Source organism: Lactuca serriola, chromosome 6 (assembly GCF_051521515.1).
Source record: "Lactuca serriola cultivar US96UC23 chromosome 6, Lser_US96UC23_V15, whole genome shotgun sequence".
Lineage (NCBI taxonomy): Eukaryota > Viridiplantae > Streptophyta > Magnoliopsida > Asterales > Asteraceae > Lactuca > Lactuca serriola.
The window spans coordinates 71,890,924-71,911,782 of record NC_136413.1 but is presented as its reverse complement, the minus strand read 5'-3'; the positions used below and the strand labels follow the sequence as shown (position 1 = coordinate 71,911,782).

The window sequence follows — 20,859 nt, the reverse complement described above, 5'->3', positions numbered from 1 at the left end:
ATAATACAATACTTAGTTAGAATATATATATATATATATATATATATATATATATATATATATATATATATATATATATATATATATATATATATATATATATATATATATATATATATATGGGAAAAGTGAATATACCCTTAAGGGTATATAAGCTTAGGTACCCAAACTCACTATATTACGTCATTTTGTATCATATATATACATTGTAATTGTTCAATGTTCTTATAATTCAACTTCTAACTTGATTTACTTCGAAGATATTTATAAATTTCACATTTATTGTCCTCTTACATAATTTTCATTTTTAACTATAATATATATAGCCTAGTAATGTTCGACAAAAAGATGTAATGTAAGAGGAAGATAATGGAGAAATATTGGAAATGTTGAACGTAAATCAAGTTAGGGGTTGAAGTTTAAGAACATTATAATGAATATATGAAACAAAACATTGTATTATGGTGGGTTTGGGTACCTAAGCTTATATACCCTTAAGGATATATTCACTTTTCCCTATATATATATATATATATATATATATATATATATATATATATATATATATATATATATAATCGTTTTTTCAAATTGACATGACCGAAATAATAAAAAAAATTTGAAATTGGACCATTAATACAAATTGAAAATATTTTGGATTTCCTTTTTCTGCAAACCACTTTTCGTAGTTTAGTCTAAAACTTATTTTAATTTTATTCCAAAACCTGTAAAAACTAAAAAGTGTGTTAATTTGGTATGTATTGATTTTTAACCTATAAATGTGTGTAAATGATTTATCTCTATTCTTAACACTCATGTTAATAATACCAAACATTTATTTATTTATTTATTATGTATATAATATATAATATGTTATAAAGACAGACACACCAGTCTTCCATACCATTTCAACTAGCTATTTTATACTACACTTCAAATGGAAATACTATTCGGGACTCCCATTCCAGTCACCCCCGGTTTCGAAAAAGGCTTAAGAAGTTGATACGGCGGAATCCCAACTCCATTCCGGTTCCTCAACCTATCATCCGCATTCCTCCCATCAATAATCCCCTCCAATTCCTTCAACTTCCCCGCAAATATCTCATACGCCGCTTTAATCTTCAAATCCTGTTCAAAAGCCGGTTCCATTTTTTCCCCAATATATTCCTCATCAGGTGAATGATTCGACAACACATCCAAAACCGACATAATTTGCGAACCTTGAAGTTGAGAAGGAAAAGTAGCCAAAAGTTCATCTTCGGGCCTTTGCTTAAACTTTTCCCATCTATCTTCGGATGGATCTTCACACGGCATTTTGACCCGGGCAATTGTGGGTCGACCCGGGACGTAACCACCATAATCGTATTGACCGAAGTTCACCGATGCGTGGTGACCGGATGTTACCCATATCATTGTTGTAAGGATTTTGATTAGGTCTTCTGGGGTTTGGAGGGTGGGCCACCAGGGTTCGTCTTTTTTGTCTGCGTGGCCCACAGTTCGGATTTCAGTCCACCATGATTGGAGCTCATGATCGGATGTTACGAGATTTGGGTCGGGGTAATAGTGGGTGACATAATCGGTTACCCATGTTTTGATTGCGTCCCAAAGGACTAAACCGTCATTTGCGTATGGGTAGTCTTCGATGGATAGTTTTAGCCCGTGTGGAGAATTCGGATCTTCCTCCGCCATACCCCTAGACAATAAAATTAAAGTTAATTTTTGGAGAATTCGGATCTTCCATTAAAGTCTGATTTGGTTGGATGTAATATATTTTTTTAAGTTACCTTCTAATTAGGTCTTCAGGCAGGGCTTCTTTATCAAAACGCCATAGTTGACCATAAGCAACCGAGCTCAACTCTATACTATACTTCCCAGGCGAAAAAGACGACTCGATAATCCCTGCACAATTAATAAGCGATTCCCTAGCCAACGCATTAATCTCCATTGTATATCGAAAATGAGGGTGCAGAAGTCTATAAATCGGATGCATTGCGCTTAGCTGGCGATTACTCGCAATTATATACGGCTCAGTGGACGCATGAGTTCTCACCCTACAAAAATTAGTAAGAGTAAATTACACAAATGGTCCCTGTGGTTTGGTATAATCTGCATATTTAATCCCTAACTTATTTTTTTAACTCGGACCCTCCCTGAATTGAATTGATCTTTTATTGCATGTTTCATCCCTATTAGACGTGCAATAACTATATTGCCCTTACATACTGATCATTTTAAGTCGGTCAGGGACCAACAATGCAATAAAATCAAACCATAGGGACTATCCGTGTAATTAATAACTTACCAGTGGCTTACAAGCTGGTGGATTCCGGTGTCATGAGCAAGGAAATGGACTTTGGCTAATTTCCAAAGCCAGGCTCCGGTGGAATCCCACCGTGGAGTGAATGCTTGTTTCCATTGCGGTGTTCCATCGCCAGGTGGCCGGACTAATTCAATGGCGACTGGTCGTAAGGTTCCGGAAGGTGTTAAGAACATTAGTAATCTTGATCCGTATAATGTTGTTCGCATGTTTTCGATTTCTCTCACTTTGTTCACGTATGGGAGGAGAATGTCGTGGTAGTCTATGATGTAAAGCTTTTTCTGCTTTAACGCCTGCATGATAAAATGATAAATGATAATTTCATTTAATTTTCTACCTTTTTGTTTTTTTTTTAAATGATAAATATGAAATTGGTATAATTTGTGAATGTGATGATGACGTGTACCTCCTCAACCGGGATGATGCCTCCAATTACTTCCTCGATTAATTCTTTTGTAATTGCTGATTCCGGTGGGCCGTACACTTCAGGGTCGAGTTGACTTTTTAGAGGCCATTCCTATATAAAAATAATAATGTTATTTAAGAAAAATAAATTTTATTCTAATAAAGATATATCGTTAGAAAAATTACATAAAAACATATTTTATATCGTTTAAATATACTTTTTGGAAGTTTAAAGAAAAAAAAATTGATTGCAGTTTTAAATTTCTGAAAAACGTTGGTGTTGTTAAAAGTTATATATTTAAAATTACTTTACAATTATAAACATAGCACCCCCATGTAATGTAAATCAACCCATGAGAATGCATAACATTCTGAGAAAAAAAAAGGGAAATCTTCAGAAAAGTCTCAATATTTACGGAAAAGTTACACTTTAGTCCCAAGATTTTTTTTTTGAACGAAAAAGTCCCGAAAACCGGCAAAAATTTGCAGTTTGACCATTTTTGACCGGTTGAAACCGGTACCAAATTAATTTGGGACTATTTCATAAACTAATCCAAAATATTGGGATTTTTCTGTAAACGAAAAATATTAGGACTTTTCTGTAAACAAAAATATTATGACTTTTCTACAAACAGAACCCTTATTATTATTATTATTATTATTATTATTATTATTATTATTATATAAATAAGAATACTATTTTTTGAACTTGTTATTATTAATATTGTTACTAATACATATAAATGCATTAAATGAAAAACTAATATTAATGACATTGTTTAAGGGTTGAGGTGAAGGAGATGGTGATGCTTTTAGCATTGAAATCGTGAATGTCTGCTTGTATATTTTTACTTTGTATATGGTCATTTCATATTTGTTATTATTGTTTTCAATTTAGAATATTAATACTTAACAATTTGAAAGAAGTTGCATATTAATAGTTTAATCTCACTTTGTATATAAAATTGTTTAAGGTAGAAGAATTACTTTTCAAATCCAACAAATCCACTACAAACATCTGCATAGGTTACCCATATCAAAATTCAAAAGTATTAATTACAATATTTTGTTTAATAAAAAGTAATAGGAATAATTCAAAAGTGTTAATCAAAATTCAAAAGTATTAATCCAAAAAACATGTCCTATTACTTTTTATTAAACAAGATATTGTAATTAATATTTTTGAATTTTGATATGGGCTACCTATGTAGATGTTTGTAGTGGATCTGTTGAATTTGAAAAATAATCCTTCCACCTTAAACATTTTTATATACAAAGTGAGAAATCCTTCTAGCTTAAATTATTTATAAATAATTTTACAAATATGTAACTTCTTTTAAATTGTTACGTATTATTATTCTGAATTGAAAACAATAACAACAAATGTGAAATGACCATAACAAAGTAAAAATATACAAGCAAACATTTATGATTTCAATGCTAAAAGCATCAACATCTCCTCCACATTCACCCTTAAACAATGTCATTAATATTATTTTTTTTTTCACTTAAATTCATTTATATGTATTAGTAATAATATTAATACTAACAAGTTCAAAAAATAGTATTCTTATTTATATTTCTTTAATAATAATAATAATAATAATAATAATGGTTCTGTTTGTAGAAAAGTCCTAATATTTTTGTTTACAGAAAAGTCCTAATATTTTTTGTTTACAGAAAAGTCCCAATATTTTGGATTAGTTTACGAAATAGTCCCAAATTAATTTGTTACCGGTTTCAACCGGTCAAAAAGGGTCAAACTGTAAATTTTTGCCGGTTTTCGGGACTTTTTCGTTCAAAAAAAAAATCTTAGGACTAAAGTGTAACTTTTCCGTAAATATTGGGACTTTTATGAAGATTTCCCAAAAAAAATGCTCATTCCATTCTTTTATGGCAAACAAACAAGATATTTTCATTTCCAATTCTATTGTTGAGTACCAAAAAGGCAAAAACTACCTAAGCTATTGAAAACTAAGTAATAGATGTGAGGATAGGGGTTGAAAAGTATACCTTCACACATTGAATGGCACATGGGTGTAGGCCAGCAAGGGTTTGTCGACAAAGTTCTTCATCTTTTAACCAACAAAATTTATCTTCTGCAAAATAAAGTGTAAATCTTTATGATTTCGAATGTAGGATAGCTTGGATATGAAAAGCTGGATACATAAAAAAATTGGTTTTATTGATTAACTTACTTTTGAATATTGCAGGGGTCTCAAAGCGCAATATGCTATGTTGGGTATCTTCAACCATTTTGAGAAGTCGAGGTAGTGTATTTCTAAGAAACCCTTTGGATTCTAACTGGGGCATATGAAGCCCATCCTTGTAAAGAGAGTCAATTGATGTGAAATGTGGAAATGGAAGCTCGTGGTCAATAATGGATGTTTGTAATGAAGGGATAACTGCATGCATCAATGAGTATACTGTCCTTGCTGAGAATGTCATATTTTTCAATTCCGAGAAGGCTTCATCTCTTGGCACGTAGATACCACTGTGTCTTGACTCTGATAAAGGATCTGAATTCGAAATTTTATTCAATCATCCAACCAAACAACAATGAAGTAATTTGTTTAATTGCTATGAAATGTTAATTAGCAGGATAAATTGAATCAATGGCAAGTCATGTTACTAAATTGAATCAATGGCAAGTCATGTTACTAACAGAATGAAGCAACTAACTTAAAACAAATAACACAAATTCGAGAGAATTTCTAATGCACAAATCGGCTGATTTACTCAAATTTAGGGCTAGATCGATGAAACTTAACGTATCGGCATAATCTCTGTACAATATTTCCAATTCAGCAGGAGATCTTTATGAATTAATAGTCATAGGAAACGAAAGCTAAGAGGAAATCTAAGATCGTTGTGCTGATGTCAAGATGATCGTCGATACCTGATTTAGTGCGAGGGCGACCGGTTTTGCAACGCCTAGGGTAAGGCAAATCCTTGGTTCCGAGCACCGGACGTGCCAATTCCGGCTTCTTGTCCGGATCGCCGAGATCATTGTATACATCGTAATCGTATATTCGATCGTGCTTTTTCCGAGGGCCTTCGGGGACACCATCGCCTCGAAGGCTAGCTAGATCTTTCTCTCGGAGATGCTTCAGTCCGCTGGGAGTTTCCGACGGTAAATACGACTGCGTCACACAAACACGAAACACGATTCATATACTTTTACATATTTGATTTGGATGGATTCTCATGAAAATTAATTTAATTTAATTTAAGAATAAAAAATAGATAAGAACATAAAAAATGAACACAAAGTATAGATGCCACCTCAATATTTATTCGTATTTTATGGTTTGCATATATGTAATATTTTTTTATTTTTTATTCAATAATATTTTATTTTATATCTTTAATTGTTTTTTTTTTTTTTACAATTTTATCTATTCACTAACTAGTTCGTATTATTGAATATTCAATAATAGTTTGTATACTGTAATATATTTAATGATTTAAATTAACATCTCGTATTCAGATATTACATGTATTTAAGAAAAGAGCAAGGACTTAATCTAATATTTTCATTAGATAAAGATAAATTAATTATTTTTATATAAAGCCTTTTTCAATATTACATGGTTAATTGTTGTTATGCATAGTGATCTGTAGCTAATGAGTAGTCAAACAAATTCTTTTTTAAAGGTTTCGAAAATAATACTTTGTATATTTAACAAAAATTGACAACTCAAAAAGATTTCACCATATTTGGTGAGACATCGTCACGTCAATCAACATAGTACAAAGGACCATTCTATATCTTACTATCCTCGACCTTGTATTATATATCCTTCCATAATTATTTTATATATATATATATATATATATATATATATATATATATATATATATATATATATATATATATATATATATATAGGGTTAGCTTCTTGTGAGAAGACCTAATTTTATGAGACCGTGAGATGCAATCATAGCCATTCATTTGTTAGATAGAACAAAAAACATTTTTAAAATGCAAAATAATTAAAAAAATTTGAAATTTTTTTTTCAAATTTTCGGAATTTATATTTTCCAAAAAAAAATAATAAAAAAATACCAAAAAAATAAAAAAGAAAATAAAAATATATATTTTTTATATATTTTAATAGAATAATAGAATATTCTACATATCTGAGAAATCTAATATAATATTCTAAGATTCTAAAAAATCACATTAGAATATTTACAGTGTAATATTCTATTAAAATATTTCACGTATTTTTCAAAAAAAACGGTAATTTTTTTATTTTTATTTTAGGTATCTAAAGTTACGAAAATAATAATTTTTTTTTTTTGAATTTTTCCTTTTATTTTCCATTTTAAAATTATTTTTATATTTTGTCTCGCGGTCTTATAAAATTAGCATGGTTTCAAATGAATCTGAATATATATATATATATATATATATATATATATATATATATATATATATATATATATATATATATATATATATATATATATATATATATATATATATGTTTTTTTAGGATAGAATGTGAACCTTATTAGTGAAGAAAATACGTTTTTCAGGATTATCGAATTTGGAATGAACCCAAGAATTCGGGTTGAAGGTAATGATTTCCAGCGTGTTGTTGGAAAATCCTTCGAGTCGAATTGTCTGCAAATACATCTCTTTGTGGTGTTCATTTTCTATCAAAATGGCGCCGATTTGACCAAAGTCATCTGGCACGTCAAATTCCGCTACATACTTTACATCTTTTATGTCTAGCCCTGTGTGGTGTGCGTAATGTTTAATCGTATCCTTCGGTATCCCTGTCCCTTTGATTAATAGACAACAGTGAAGCAGATCTATTAGATGCATGTTAATATTTACATGATGTGTGATTCACTTATTTGTAAGTTAAAGAGATAATATCCATGTTTTTTCACTTATTCCTATGAAAGATATTGACTATTTATGAATTATACTTTATGTTTTTTTCACTTATTCCTATGAAAGATATTGACTATTTTTGAATTATACTTTATTTGTCTTTCCAACCACTTTGTCATAACAAAATAGTACATTTTTATTTTCTTATCTACAGCCACAGGTGAATCTAGAAAATAAATTTAGGTTATGCATGTGTAGATGTAAGGTACGAAAATAATACGATTTAATACATAATATCTTTCTTCAATGAATATACATATAATTTGTTAGATATTCGTCGATCTAATAAATTTTATTATTTATAGTTTCATTTTAACATAAAAAATCCTTTATTTTTAGTAAGACAAAAAGTGTTGATAAATAAATGTTAACAATCACTTTTATGAGTTTTTGCTTATAGCTACAACCCAAAATATCGAATAATATTATTCATATGCATAAAAAATAAAGTTTAATATCTATACTCGATTGGTTATTCTGGATTTAGGTTTTTAAATTTTTAATTAGTCAAATAATTTAAGTGCGATAACTAATATTCGTATTATCCTGCTTAGATATTTTATCATGGTAGTTAACCATAAAAAATAAAGTTTAATTTTTATGTATTGAAATCATATAAAAAATTCAAAATGGTCTTGAAAATAACTAATACACTGTAATATATATTTTGTTATAGTTTTATGATAATATAATTTATAAAGTTAAGATATAGTTCATATTTGTTTAAAACGAACAATAAAATGAGGCTTTTGATAAATATATAAAAGTTACAAAAAATATAGTATATTAGAAGAGTTGTTTTGTGTTAAATGGTGTAAAAAATACAGTAAAATTTGATATAAAAGCGTTATTTGCATTATTTTTTGTTCTACTTTTTTAAAATGAAGGGTTGAAGATAGGTTTTTATTTTAAGGTGGACAATTGTGCTCATGGGTGTTGTGTTGCAAACAAATTATCCTTAATTATTCAAATTTTTGCATGTGATATGAATTAATGATATTCGTTAAATCATAAAAATATAGTTATTAATTAGTTGCCTTTTTATCCTAAAACTGGATTTGTACTGTAGAAAAAAATAAGTAATTTTGGTTATTTGATTTTAACGTTAAACCTTGCTAACTTAGCTTGTTAAGATGTTAACGTCTTGCAAAATATTAAAGATTGCTCTCCTTCTCTCTTTTCTCTAACTTCATCATCTTTCATCATTTTATTATTATTAAAAGGACAATATTCTCATGGTATTTATTTTATAATATTTTAATGTGTTTTTAGACTTACTAGAGTCAACCTCAGCAGCAACTAGCTCCAATAGGAGGGATTTCCCGAGCAAATCTGCTATATCATCAAGTCCTTTTGTAAGCCCTATACTGGATATGAGCCCACCCATGGTCACCTGAACGGTGATAATGGCTTTCACCTTGGTGGTGGTTGTGGTGGCGATGGATTTGTCAGTGGCGATGGCTTTGATTTGACGGGATGACCGTACTGCATGTAAGCCGTTTGGTTTGATAGGAAATGAAAACTTGTTGAGAGAAAGGAAACTGGCGGCGCTTCCACTGTCACCACTAGAAGAGATGCCATCTCCGGCGACAAAAGCCTTGTGCTGCCGTGTGGGTAAGGGTTGAGTAGAGTTTGAGTGGTGGTGGTGGAGGTGAGGTTTCAGCATGTTTTTTTTGTCGTGATGAATAATGGCACGAGAAGGGTTGGATACTATGTCTTGGTTTAGGTTCGATATGTATAAATAATTGAATATTTTATATTTGAAATATTATTCTGGGAGATACAATAATACTATTTATTATGGTTTAATATCTGAACCTGGAGATAGAGATATTTACTTATTTATTTTTGAACCGATATAATTGGAGTTATATTTTATTTTTTGAAAGCAACAAATAAATGAGTTTTATTGAAGTAAAATGAATGGACTAAGAAGTTTCAAATAATCAGCTAAAATGTCTTTTTAACATATACATGATCTTTTAAATGGTTTATTTTTTCAAAAAAATATGAGAACTATTTTTATAAGGGAGAATTTCGTATACGTTCTTACTAAATATTTAAATATCGTATTTGTCCGGCCTAAACTCTAAATATCGTATTTGCCATTTTTAATCTATTAAAATATCCTATTTGCCCAAATCTATTTTTTTTTTATAATTTTTATTGATTTATAATTCTTTTTTATAACCTTAAATCATTATAATTGAAAATTAATACTAAATGGACAATAATACCCTTGTTACTTGTAAATGCCCATACATCACATTAACACCCATTTATTGCAGCCTCCATATTCATTAAGATCACATTGTAATTCTTCCCTTGTTATCACTCATTTTTTCTTGTAATCACACACATCATGCATTAGGTAATCAAGTAACTGGTCCAATTTATAAGCAATTTACAAGAATAAAGCTAGCTCCACCTGTAATTTGGATTAATTTGTGTGAAATTGATCTCCAGTGGGAAAAAATCATGAGAATATGGACTAGATCTTTCAATCCCGGAATGTGTTTGTATTACCCTTTAATGGATGTGGCCTTATATGCATACATTTAAGGTGCCACTGCAAAACATATTATATTTGCATCAAATGGGAGATCTAACAAGATTATCAAGTCAAAAATATGTAATGATTCCACCTGTATAAGACCAAGTGAAGTTCATAAAATTACAAAAATCATGTACTGATTCTCCGGGAGGCAGAGAGAGGTTGTGATTCGCTGAAGACTGGGAAAATGGCCGATCAACAGCAACACATAAGCTATTGGGGATTTAGGGGTGGCGGTGATACGACCTGATGTATCCAGGTAGGCAAAATGGATTTAAGATTAAAGGGCATTATATTATGATTCATCTTCTTTTTATTTTAATTTTAATGATTTAAGAATACAAAAAATGATTATTAAATGTTAAAAATTATCAAAAAAATAGATTTAGGCAAATTTGATATTTTAATTGATTAAGAAGGATAAATATGATATTAAGATTTTAGGCCGGGCAAATACGATATTTAAATGTTTAGTAAGGGCATATATGAAAGTCACCATTTTTATAAAGTAAGAACATGAATATAAATCTCAGTCAATCAATATATATAATTAATTAAATAAAAAAATATATATTATTTTACATTAGTATAGACAATGATTGGTTGTTTAATCAAATTTAAATACTATATCAATGTAAACTCCTATAATTAAGGAACGTTTTATATTATTTCTAATAAACATTTATTAATTCTTCAATCATTAATCGTGTGTATCAGTCATCATATTGAAAAAATCCTAGTTTCTAATATCAATATTAACAAACCATATTGAATCGGATGTTCAAATTAAGCTGTTCTGAAAGTTGTCCATAAGAATCCATTAATGGATTTGTCATTCGCCAATGAGTTTGATGATATAAACGAGATCAATGAAGAGGATGGGATCAATGACGTTCAAACTGCATCAGTCGATGACGAATTTTTGTCAAGTGATGATGAATTTTGTTCGACTGATGATAATCCCGCATTCAGAAAAATCGACATCATGGATGACCACAATGAACGGGATTTCATAGTTCTTGAAAATATTCATCAATCAATTCAACCTCCTCGTATGTTTTTTTTTCTTGTTAAATATGTGTCAATTACATTACACAATTTTGTATATTGTTATAATACTATCAAAAAATTGACATTTCAGAATCGTATAATTTATTGAAAATGTATATTTAACTTTATTTGATTTGTTGATTTTTTATTTGTAATCTATTATTAACTTCTAATGGTTCTTAGATGTTATAGACATTGAATTATGTAAAGAGAGAAAAGATGATTGTCTTGATCAACACTTGGTAATAGCTGGTAAATCGTATTGGATTCCTTCTATCCCTGATGATCTCAAGTCAATAATAAACCATAAATACCCATCTGATGATGCAATTGAAGACATGTACAGAAGATATGCATGTGCAACAGGTTTTGATGTTAGAAAGTCAACAAACAAAAAGAAGCGTGGAATTGTGTACATCAAATATCTTCTATGTAACAAGAAAGGTTTCCCAAATACATATCCTGTTGATACTTTAGACCCAAAAATAAGTAAAATTAAAAGAAGGGTTGACACTAGTAGGACCGGATGCAATGTGCGTATACGATTTAAAATTTTTTCTGGAACTACCAAATGGTTGTTATGTTAATTTGAAGAAAAACACAATAATCCACTTATCTCAAGAGACAATATGTTGCTTTCACGTCATCATAGGCAGTTGGATGACACTAAAAAATCTTTCATTCTTACAATGTCTAATCAGAATATTGGTGCAACCATAGCTCACAGGCTGTATACAACTATTCTTGGTGGATACAATTTTGTAGGCGGTCTAATTGATGACTTCAAAAATTACATGAGGGATCTCAATTGCTTTATAGGTGGTAGTGATGCTCAGATGCTAGTAGACAAGCTGAATAACATAAAAGAGAATGTTAAGAATTTTTCTTTTGAGTATCGAGTTGATAATAAGCAGTTGAATGCTATTTTCTGGGCAGATGAAACATCCAAGATCAATTATAAAGAGTTTGGTGATGTAGTTTCTTTCGATGCTACTTTTCGAACTAACAGGTTGTAAATGATTGAGCAGAGAAGACACTGATTCCTATATATGGTTGTTGAAATCTTTTCTTAAAGCTTTTGGCAAACAACCATTGAAGGTATTTATTCTTGTCTATGTAATAAACTTTACCAATAAAACTATCATTTTTTTGGTGTATTCAAACTAGAATGTATTTGGTATATAGTTCTTTACAGATATTACATTTACAAATTCCCAGGTTTCTTTGAACATTGTCAAAAATCTAGAATTTCGTAAAAAGTTCAACTTCTTGATATGGAATTCGAGGCTTGAAGTTGATGACTTTGAGGTAGGGTGGAAGTCCTTATTGAACGAATATAAGCTCACAGATAATAAATGGTTGGATGATATGCATGGATTGAGACATTTCTGGATACCTGCATTTTTCAAGATCAGGATTAATGAGAACCACATCTCATTCTGAAAGTGAGAATTCTGCATTTCACCATAACACTCATTATGGTTCTACTCTTGTCCATTTTATGATTTCTTTTGAAGCTGCTATGTAGAAGCAAAGATTCACTCAATCATCATTTGACTTCAAAACTAACGACAAACATCCAACAATGAGGACACCATTTGAGATCGAGAGGAATGCATCTATGTTTTACACTTGCACTGTTTTTCGTTAAGTTCAGAATGAAATGTACTTGTACTATGGTTTCATGTTCACAAATTTGTATCAACACATTTGATGATGTTGATGAGTGTCTTGTCAAGGAATTTATTCATTACATTCCTTCTAATTTAAATGGTTCTCATATTGATCCAGAAGTTGAAAATGATGATCAATGGGATATAGCTATACGTGAGTCTACTTACAAGGTAATCGATCTTGAAACTTGTACTCTTAATCTTTTAATTCTCATATATATATATATATATATATATATATTTTCTAAACTTTCTTCACTTTATTCAATACAGGTTACACACAATAAGTCTGCACAAACATTTACATGTCCTTGTATGAAGTTTGAGCAATTTGGTTTTTTGTGTCGCCACATTTTTACTGTAATGAAATCATATAATATCAAAGAGATTCCTTCCAAATATTTACTCAGACGCTGGCAGAAGGACATCATCCCCACAAAACTATTGAAAATGTGTTTTCGTTAAGCTGATTCTGACGAGAATACCCAAAGAGTTGCACTTGATATATTTTCTACTGTTGACAACTGTGTATCTTCTCTCAACAATAATCACACCAAATTGAAAGAATACTTGCAGGAAATAAAGCAGCTTGAAGCAAAGTTCCTTTCCAATTTCACAACTCATGATAAAGGAAACAAGAATAAAGATTACGAAAAAACACTTGGTGTTACCATTCCCACTAGCTTGGATATTCACAATCCAGGAGAAATCCGCAACAAAGGAAGTGGTACTAAAAAGAATGAAAAGTTCGAGAGAGGTTGCAACAGAAAAATTAAAGGGTTCCGGATGCAGTTATTGTCGCAACGGCAATGATCATGATTGGCGAAATTGTCCTGTAAGGAAAGAAGATGAAAAGAACAACATTTTCAAAGAACGTCCCAGAAAGATGAATTAATTATATTTAGCATTTATTTAAACATCCATTTAGTTTTTATTTTTTTAATTGTGCATGCATGTTTTATACTTAAATTGTTTTGTTTACATTTGCGTGTTTTACATTTGTCATTTTGATCTTAAAGACATGTTTGAATGCTAATAAAAATTTTGATTGTTGTTTTTATCGTTTTCCATTTCTCAATAGATGTTATCATTATCCCATTTTATAGTAAATTTTGTTGTATAAATTTATTCATCATTGAATGATATTATCGTTCATACTATTATGGTACGCTCAATATAGAATGAGTCCTTTATCTTACTTAATAAGATATTTAGTTTTCAAAACAAATGTTGTGTTGCATACAAAAGATGAAAACTTTTTCAACACCCCTCCAAAAGAGTAGACTCATCTTGACATTCATTTACCATACTACATACCTTTTGAAATAAAACTTTTCAACAATTAATGTACATATCTTGTACTCTACTGTATATATGTTTATTGTGTTTTCAAAAAAAACTTGTACATAGTGAATATACATATATCAACTTTAAATTGTTAAAAATAAATATCTTTTCCTACTTTAAGTCCAAATTGTCAAATACGTGTCAATAAACATGTACACAACTTGCTAATTGCTAATTTCTAATGATTTGGTTGTTCTACTTAAGATTTGGTTACACAATTATAAATTCTATAGTGAATTTAAAGATTGGGATCATACAACATTCAACTTACATTTCATGACAAATCCATTAAAGTACGTACTCTACAAAATTTAATTGTTGAAAATCATCTTAACTTTAACATTCAACTAAATCATTTTAGACACATTTATCAAACAGTCAACACATAGTCAACATAATAATTCATACGTAAATAGTAATAATATAGGTTCAAACCACAAACAACATAATAACTTCAGAGACACATAACAAAAACAGATCCATACTACATTACCCCTACACCAAATGCTACCATCCCACCAAAAAAAGTTGTTTGTCAAAAATACCAATCAACTACCAAACCCAAAAAAAACAAATACCTTCCCCATTAGCTTTTAACCAATTGCTTCATCAAAGACTACTTTCAGATTCCCTTGAACTATTTTCTTCCTTTTCGCCTTATCCATATTAACAAACTTTGCATACTCCTTTTCAAGTTCACACTTCAAAATATTATGATCATACAAAAGCAACCTCACCAAATACTTGTACTTTAACTTCTCTAAATACATATCTTGTGTTTTTAAATCCACAACTAGCCCAAAATCCCACTTTGATGTTTGATCCCCCATAAAACCCTCCATATGTCGCATAAGGTAGATTCCACCATCATCTCAACGGTTGTATGCTTGACACTTCATTTTCAACACCACCACATTCCTTGTCATTAGAGTCTTCACTTTCTTCTTACAGACATCATTTAGAAAACAATTTTTTTGCTGTTAACATAACGTTAATGACACTCATTAATTATGTAACACAAAGTGTATTAACCATTTACATAATCACATAAACATATATTAAGATTAATGATCTTATTTTCATACTTACCAGCACACGAGGTATGTTCCCATAGACGGACTCAACTGTTCCCACCAATCTCCTTTGATCAATTATCAAAATTGAAAAACTTTTAAGGTTAAAACATATCAGGTAGTAATTACCATCAACAATGCGGAAGAAAACCTACAACATTTTAATCAAAAAATAACACTTAATAACAAAACAAATAAACGTAAAGTAAACGTTTTAATCAAAATATTTTTATTACCAAATCCACATTTTTTAGCTCAGAATCAGTTGTAAGATATTTAATTGATGAGGAAACCATAATTTCAAACTCTTTGTATCTTACATCTTCGTTCACCTTTTCGTCATACATTGATTCACGCTGGACATTACATTCAAACAACATAATAAATAACATTAAGTTTTTTAAAAACAATTATTATATCTTAAAAAAAAACCATACCAGTGTGCTTGCTGTAAAAAAAAGTATAGAACATGACGACTCTGCCTTGCTCTTTTCCAATTTGTTTAGTAGAACACTCCAACAATCTATTACATTTGAATGAATATTCACTTTTGTTGCAATAGTTCTAGCATATTCTAGATGCATTCCAAACCCTTCTTTTGATTCCCATACGAGCTCCCTGCATTAGTCACGGTTGTATACATCAGATATTTTACACAACATTAATCATAAAAAAACAAATAAAAAAGTATGCAACTACACCTTTTATCTATTGCTAATCCAATAATAGCTTGTGCAACCAGAATTTCTTTCTGCTCAACTGAATCTTTCAAGTCCACAACTCTTTGTACAAAATGTGACTTCAATGTAGGTCCATGCTTCATTTCTCTTTTTTCTTTCATTTTAATCCCTACTACAACTTCAACATTTCTCTTTGTCCTTTTAGGACAATCCTGTTCACAATTGCATCATCTTTACATTCATTCCCTTTCGAAGTTTTCATCTCATCTGCACATCCATTAAGTCTAGCTTTAAATTGAATGGACAATCATTCTTAAACGTAATACTCTTTTTAGAGTTGTTTCTTTCTATTTCATTAGCTTGCTTTATCCAACCAGGTGTTAATATACAAGGAGAATCCAAACTAGAATTCCCATTGTACATTACAACTTACATTCCTATATTCTGCTGATGTGAACCACCCTTATGCTCAAACATAACCTTATCATTTCACATACCAGTTGGCTTCACAATTGTTGGGGACATTCCTTCCATTACCTGATCTGAAGCATGGACATTCGATTCAGAATAAAGTTTTGTTCCACTAAGTAAATCCTTCCCCATCTTATTGGTCAAATTAGTAATCATCTGGTTCATATCCTCAACTGATTTTTCTCCTTCTGTTGCATGCACACTCATACCATCAACCTCCATTCTATCTTCATGCCCATAAGCAATTACAACTTTTAATGTTGTCCCATTAAAGATGTCAACAACCTTCTTAATCACTGCCTTCATCTTATTATTATTCAGATGCATTTCCATACACATCAAACTACTTGCCTCTACAACCTTTTTCTGCTCAACCAACCTTCCTACCATACTTTAAATAATTCCACAACTCTCCTACAATAAAAATCAATGAAATGTTACTTTAACACTCTAATATTTTTTAATACTATACAATTAACAATCACTAACATAAAATAATTACTATTAATATTATATTTATTATAAAATCTATTTACCTCAACTGATCTATCTTTTGAATGATCTTGATTCATCATCTCATCATAAAACACACCATCCACATTTTCCCTTAAACTTAGATTTCCAAATACACCCCTGCTTACTTCATATTCTTCTAAAAATCTTAGGTGCTCCGAATCAATTTATGTGATGAAGGGACTATACCTTTGCAAATTTACATCTTCACATATCACTCTGTCTGCATACGCCATCTGCATAATTATATTCAACAATTTTTTCATTAAAATTAAACTTTAATGATAATAGAATTTAGCATATTAAATTAATATTGAATATCATACCACTAGAAACGCAAGAGGTCCTGTGAAGTAGCAGTTTTTGTCGTTTGGCCTCCATTTATTCTTGCTTTTTTCTAAACAGTCTACTATGTACTCACACCAGTTAATACTTGCCACATCTTTGCATTGAATTGACTTTTCAATAAAATTAATTCTACAAGACCCCATTGTCTCTGTTTCAGCAAAAGTGTTAATGAATAACGTCAAAAAATTCAGCTTAAACATCTCATCCGCAATATTTGTTTTCCTTATATTTTTCAAATAGTTCCCATTATAGTAATTTTCCTTCCCATATTGTCTTTTCCAATCTTCAAGCAAAGGATCATTCTTGTCACATTCATCCAGTGTTTTAAAATCCAAACCCTTATTTGGAAGTCCAAACATAGCTTCCACTGTCTCGTTTGTTATGGCCACTTCACCACTTTTAAGCTTTATGGAGCAAGAACTTGTTGTGAAGCTATCTACAACAAAAGATTCTAGCTTTCCAAGTAGTGTATCAATCTTCATTCCCAGAAAAGATCCAAAACCCATATTGCATACCATTTCTCTCTAATTTTTTGACAAACTTTTAATTGCTAGATACAATGAGTTTGGAGACATACGAGTACTCAACCTTTGAAATTCAGTTCCTACCTTCCATTTTTTACATTTTTCTTGAGATCCAATTACTTTTTTCCCTTTCACCTTACCCTTTTTATCCTTAACACTCTTGTCAACCCTATTCCTTTTCATTTTATTTTCGTTCTTTCCAGAATCCATCATATTTTCCTCTCAACAAAATCATCATCACTTGTGTCATTCTTATATGATTTTCCATTGTTTGTCTTTTTGGGTAATTCTAGTTTTCGTCCCCTACCAGCTACTCGTTTTTTCCCTGCATTCATCATAGCATTCTTTCCTTCAACTACACAGACGCTTGATGACTCTGTACATTGATATCATCATAATCATTCTTACATTTTAAAAATTGTATGTACAAAATTTATCCATGAATTCATGTACTCATAAAAGAATAAACATTCACTTACTAAAATATTCACAAATAAATACACATTCATTATGGATTAATCATTACAAATTGTATGCACAAAATTTATCCATGAATTCATGTACTCATAAAAGAATAAACATTCACTTACTCACATATTCTAAAAAGAATACACATTCATTACAGATTAATCTTTACAAATTGTATGCACAAAAATTATCCATGAACTCATGTAATCATAAAAGACTAAACATTCACTTACTCACATAATCACAATTGAATACACATTCATTACAGATTACTCATTCACTTCCACACATATTCATAATTCAATATACATTCATTAACTCACAACACTCCTCCTGTACCTATTCATACACACATATGTAATTGCTTAACTTATTAATTTACATTATCAAACTATGGCCCTAAAAGTAATACCATACATTCCTTAACTAATTAAATGTTGATTTTTTATGCACGATTCCACACATTCAAACACGAATACACATTCATTAAAACATCAAAATAACTCAACAAATTCAGTATTACCATACTCAACACAGAATATTAACTCCTACATAACAATTTCATAAGCGCATCTATATTTTTTCCATTTTCATTTTCTAATACAGACTTATGCGCCTAACAGGAATACATATTTCAATCTTAATCATGGAACATCACTTTTTAATTTGAATCAACTTAGAGTTAACATATACCATTTATTTTTTTATTAACTCCTTTTTTCCAGGTTCAATCACACTAAAGTTTTCCATATACTCACATACGAATTAAACTTCTCTAATGCATAACAAACCTCAACAATTACTTTGTTAAGCTGCTCAAATGTTTACTTCTTTCATAATCTATTGCATAATTTTTTACATCCTTCCTAATCACAACCATCTACGTTAATCAAAAACACTATCACATACTCTTAATTCACATTTCAATATGCATTCATTCAAAACAAAATTTTTGCTCATATCACAAAACAGCCAATTTTTTTTCCCAAAAAACTAAACCTATTTTCATAACACAAACTGCATTCATGACCAACAACTTGTTACACAAAAAACTTCAACTTTACCGACAAACAACCAAAACATCCTAATTCCTCACAAAACCCTCAAACAAAAACCCTAATTCCGATCGTAGCTAAAAAAAATAATCTTTAATTTACCTGATTCAATATACAAGACTTCTTCTTCTTCTTCAAGATCAATAACATTGTTAGCCGTATTAGTAAACTTTGATTGAAAACCCTCTTCCATCATTCTTGCACTCCTTCTCAAGCTCTGTGCTGTCGTCCACCTCATCTCGCTTCAAATTTATAACATTACTAGGCGAATGCCTACGCGTTGCGCAGAAGTATTTATATAACTGAAATCTTTGCATGTTTTTTTTTTAAATATAACAATAATGTTATTATTAAATTTGGTATAATAATTGGTATACTAAGGAGATATAATATATTGATTATTTTTGAAGAGTAAATTACACGAATGGTCCCTATGGTTTGGGGTGATTTGCGTGCTTTGTCCCTAACTTATTTTTTTTAACTTGGAAGGTCCTTACTATTTGTTTTTGTTACGTGCTTTGTCCCTACTGTTTGTTTTTGTTACGCGTTTGGTTTATGTCTTACCTAAAAAAACTATTATTTAAATAGGAAAAAATTATGGGGTAGGTAAGGTAAGGTGAATGGGTGGGGTTGGGGTGTTTATTTAAATAAATTAGAACATCAAGGGAAAAAATAGTCTTTTTAGGTAAGACAGGGACCAAGTGCGTAACAAAAACAAATAGTAGGGACCTTCCGAGTTAAAAAAATAAGTCAAAGACCAAACACATAAATTACTCTAAACCACAGGGACAATTCATGTAATTTACTCTATTTTGAATTATATGATAATATAAACATCTATTTAAACTGCATAATCTCAATCTTTTGAATGACCTCTACACGCAACTTACTCATAAATAAAATAAAATATAATATATAGTTTAATGTTATTTATAGTTGTAGTTATTATTAATTAATTTTTTAAAATTTATTTGTTTAACATTTTAATTTATATCATTATAATTATTTAAAATATCAAACAAATTTTTTTTTATTTTAAAAGTAACAATATAATCATTTATATAGAGTTATTTTTAACTATTGTTATTGTAAGTTATTTTAAGCTAATTATTTGAAAACTTTTAACGATTATAAAAATATCTTTAGGAAATATTTTAGTTAAACTGATATTACAATTTAATTTTTGCATTTAGCACTACAATTTATCATTTTTAACTATTCACAAAATATTGTTTGAGTTTTTTAAGTCAAACTGAAATTTATATTGAAGTTGACCATGTAATGTTATATTTAAATTAACAATTTAAGTATTTTGTCCAAACTGTTCAAAAGTTGTAGCTTTAAATTGATAATGGTTTACATACAACAACATATTAAATCTAATAAAGTAAATATAATATGTTAAAAGTTAAAGACATAACTTTATAAGTAGAAGTAAAAATATTATTTTAATATTGAAATATAGTTGATTT

At 29.7% G+C, this 20,859-nt stretch overlaps 2 protein-coding genes across 2 annotated transcripts; one reads left to right on the top strand and one right to left on the bottom strand.

The window, feature by feature from the left end:
• Positions 1 to 818: 818 nt before the first annotated feature.
• Positions 819 to 9,377, bottom strand: LOC145059022 (linoleate 13S-lipoxygenase 2-1, chloroplastic-like). The gene is made up of 9 exons (XM_079006888.1): positions 8,910 to 9,377; positions 7,239 to 7,516; positions 5,622 to 5,865; positions 4,921 to 5,241; positions 4,736 to 4,821; positions 2,724 to 2,834; positions 2,303 to 2,610; positions 1,785 to 2,051; positions 819 to 1,693 (listed from the first exon to the last, which is right to left on the bottom strand). Exons 1-9 carry the CDS (start codon positions 9,295 to 9,297, stop codon positions 934 to 936), a joined length of 2,763 nt encoding a protein of 920 aa, XP_078863014.1. The 5' UTR covers positions 9,298 to 9,377; the 3' UTR covers positions 819 to 933.
• Positions 9,378 to 11,008: 1,631 nt separating this feature from the next.
• On the top strand, positions 11,009 to 12,678 carry LOC145059882 (protein FAR1-RELATED SEQUENCE 5-like). The gene is made up of 5 exons (XM_079007649.1): positions 11,009 to 11,237; positions 11,419 to 11,724; positions 11,830 to 12,199; positions 12,264 to 12,333; positions 12,454 to 12,678. The coding sequence occupies exons 1-5, from the start codon at positions 11,009 to 11,011 to the stop codon at positions 12,676 to 12,678; spliced, it is 1,200 nt and encodes a 399-aa protein (XP_078863775.1).
• The last annotated feature ends 8,181 nt before the right edge of the window (positions 12,679 to 20,859 follow it).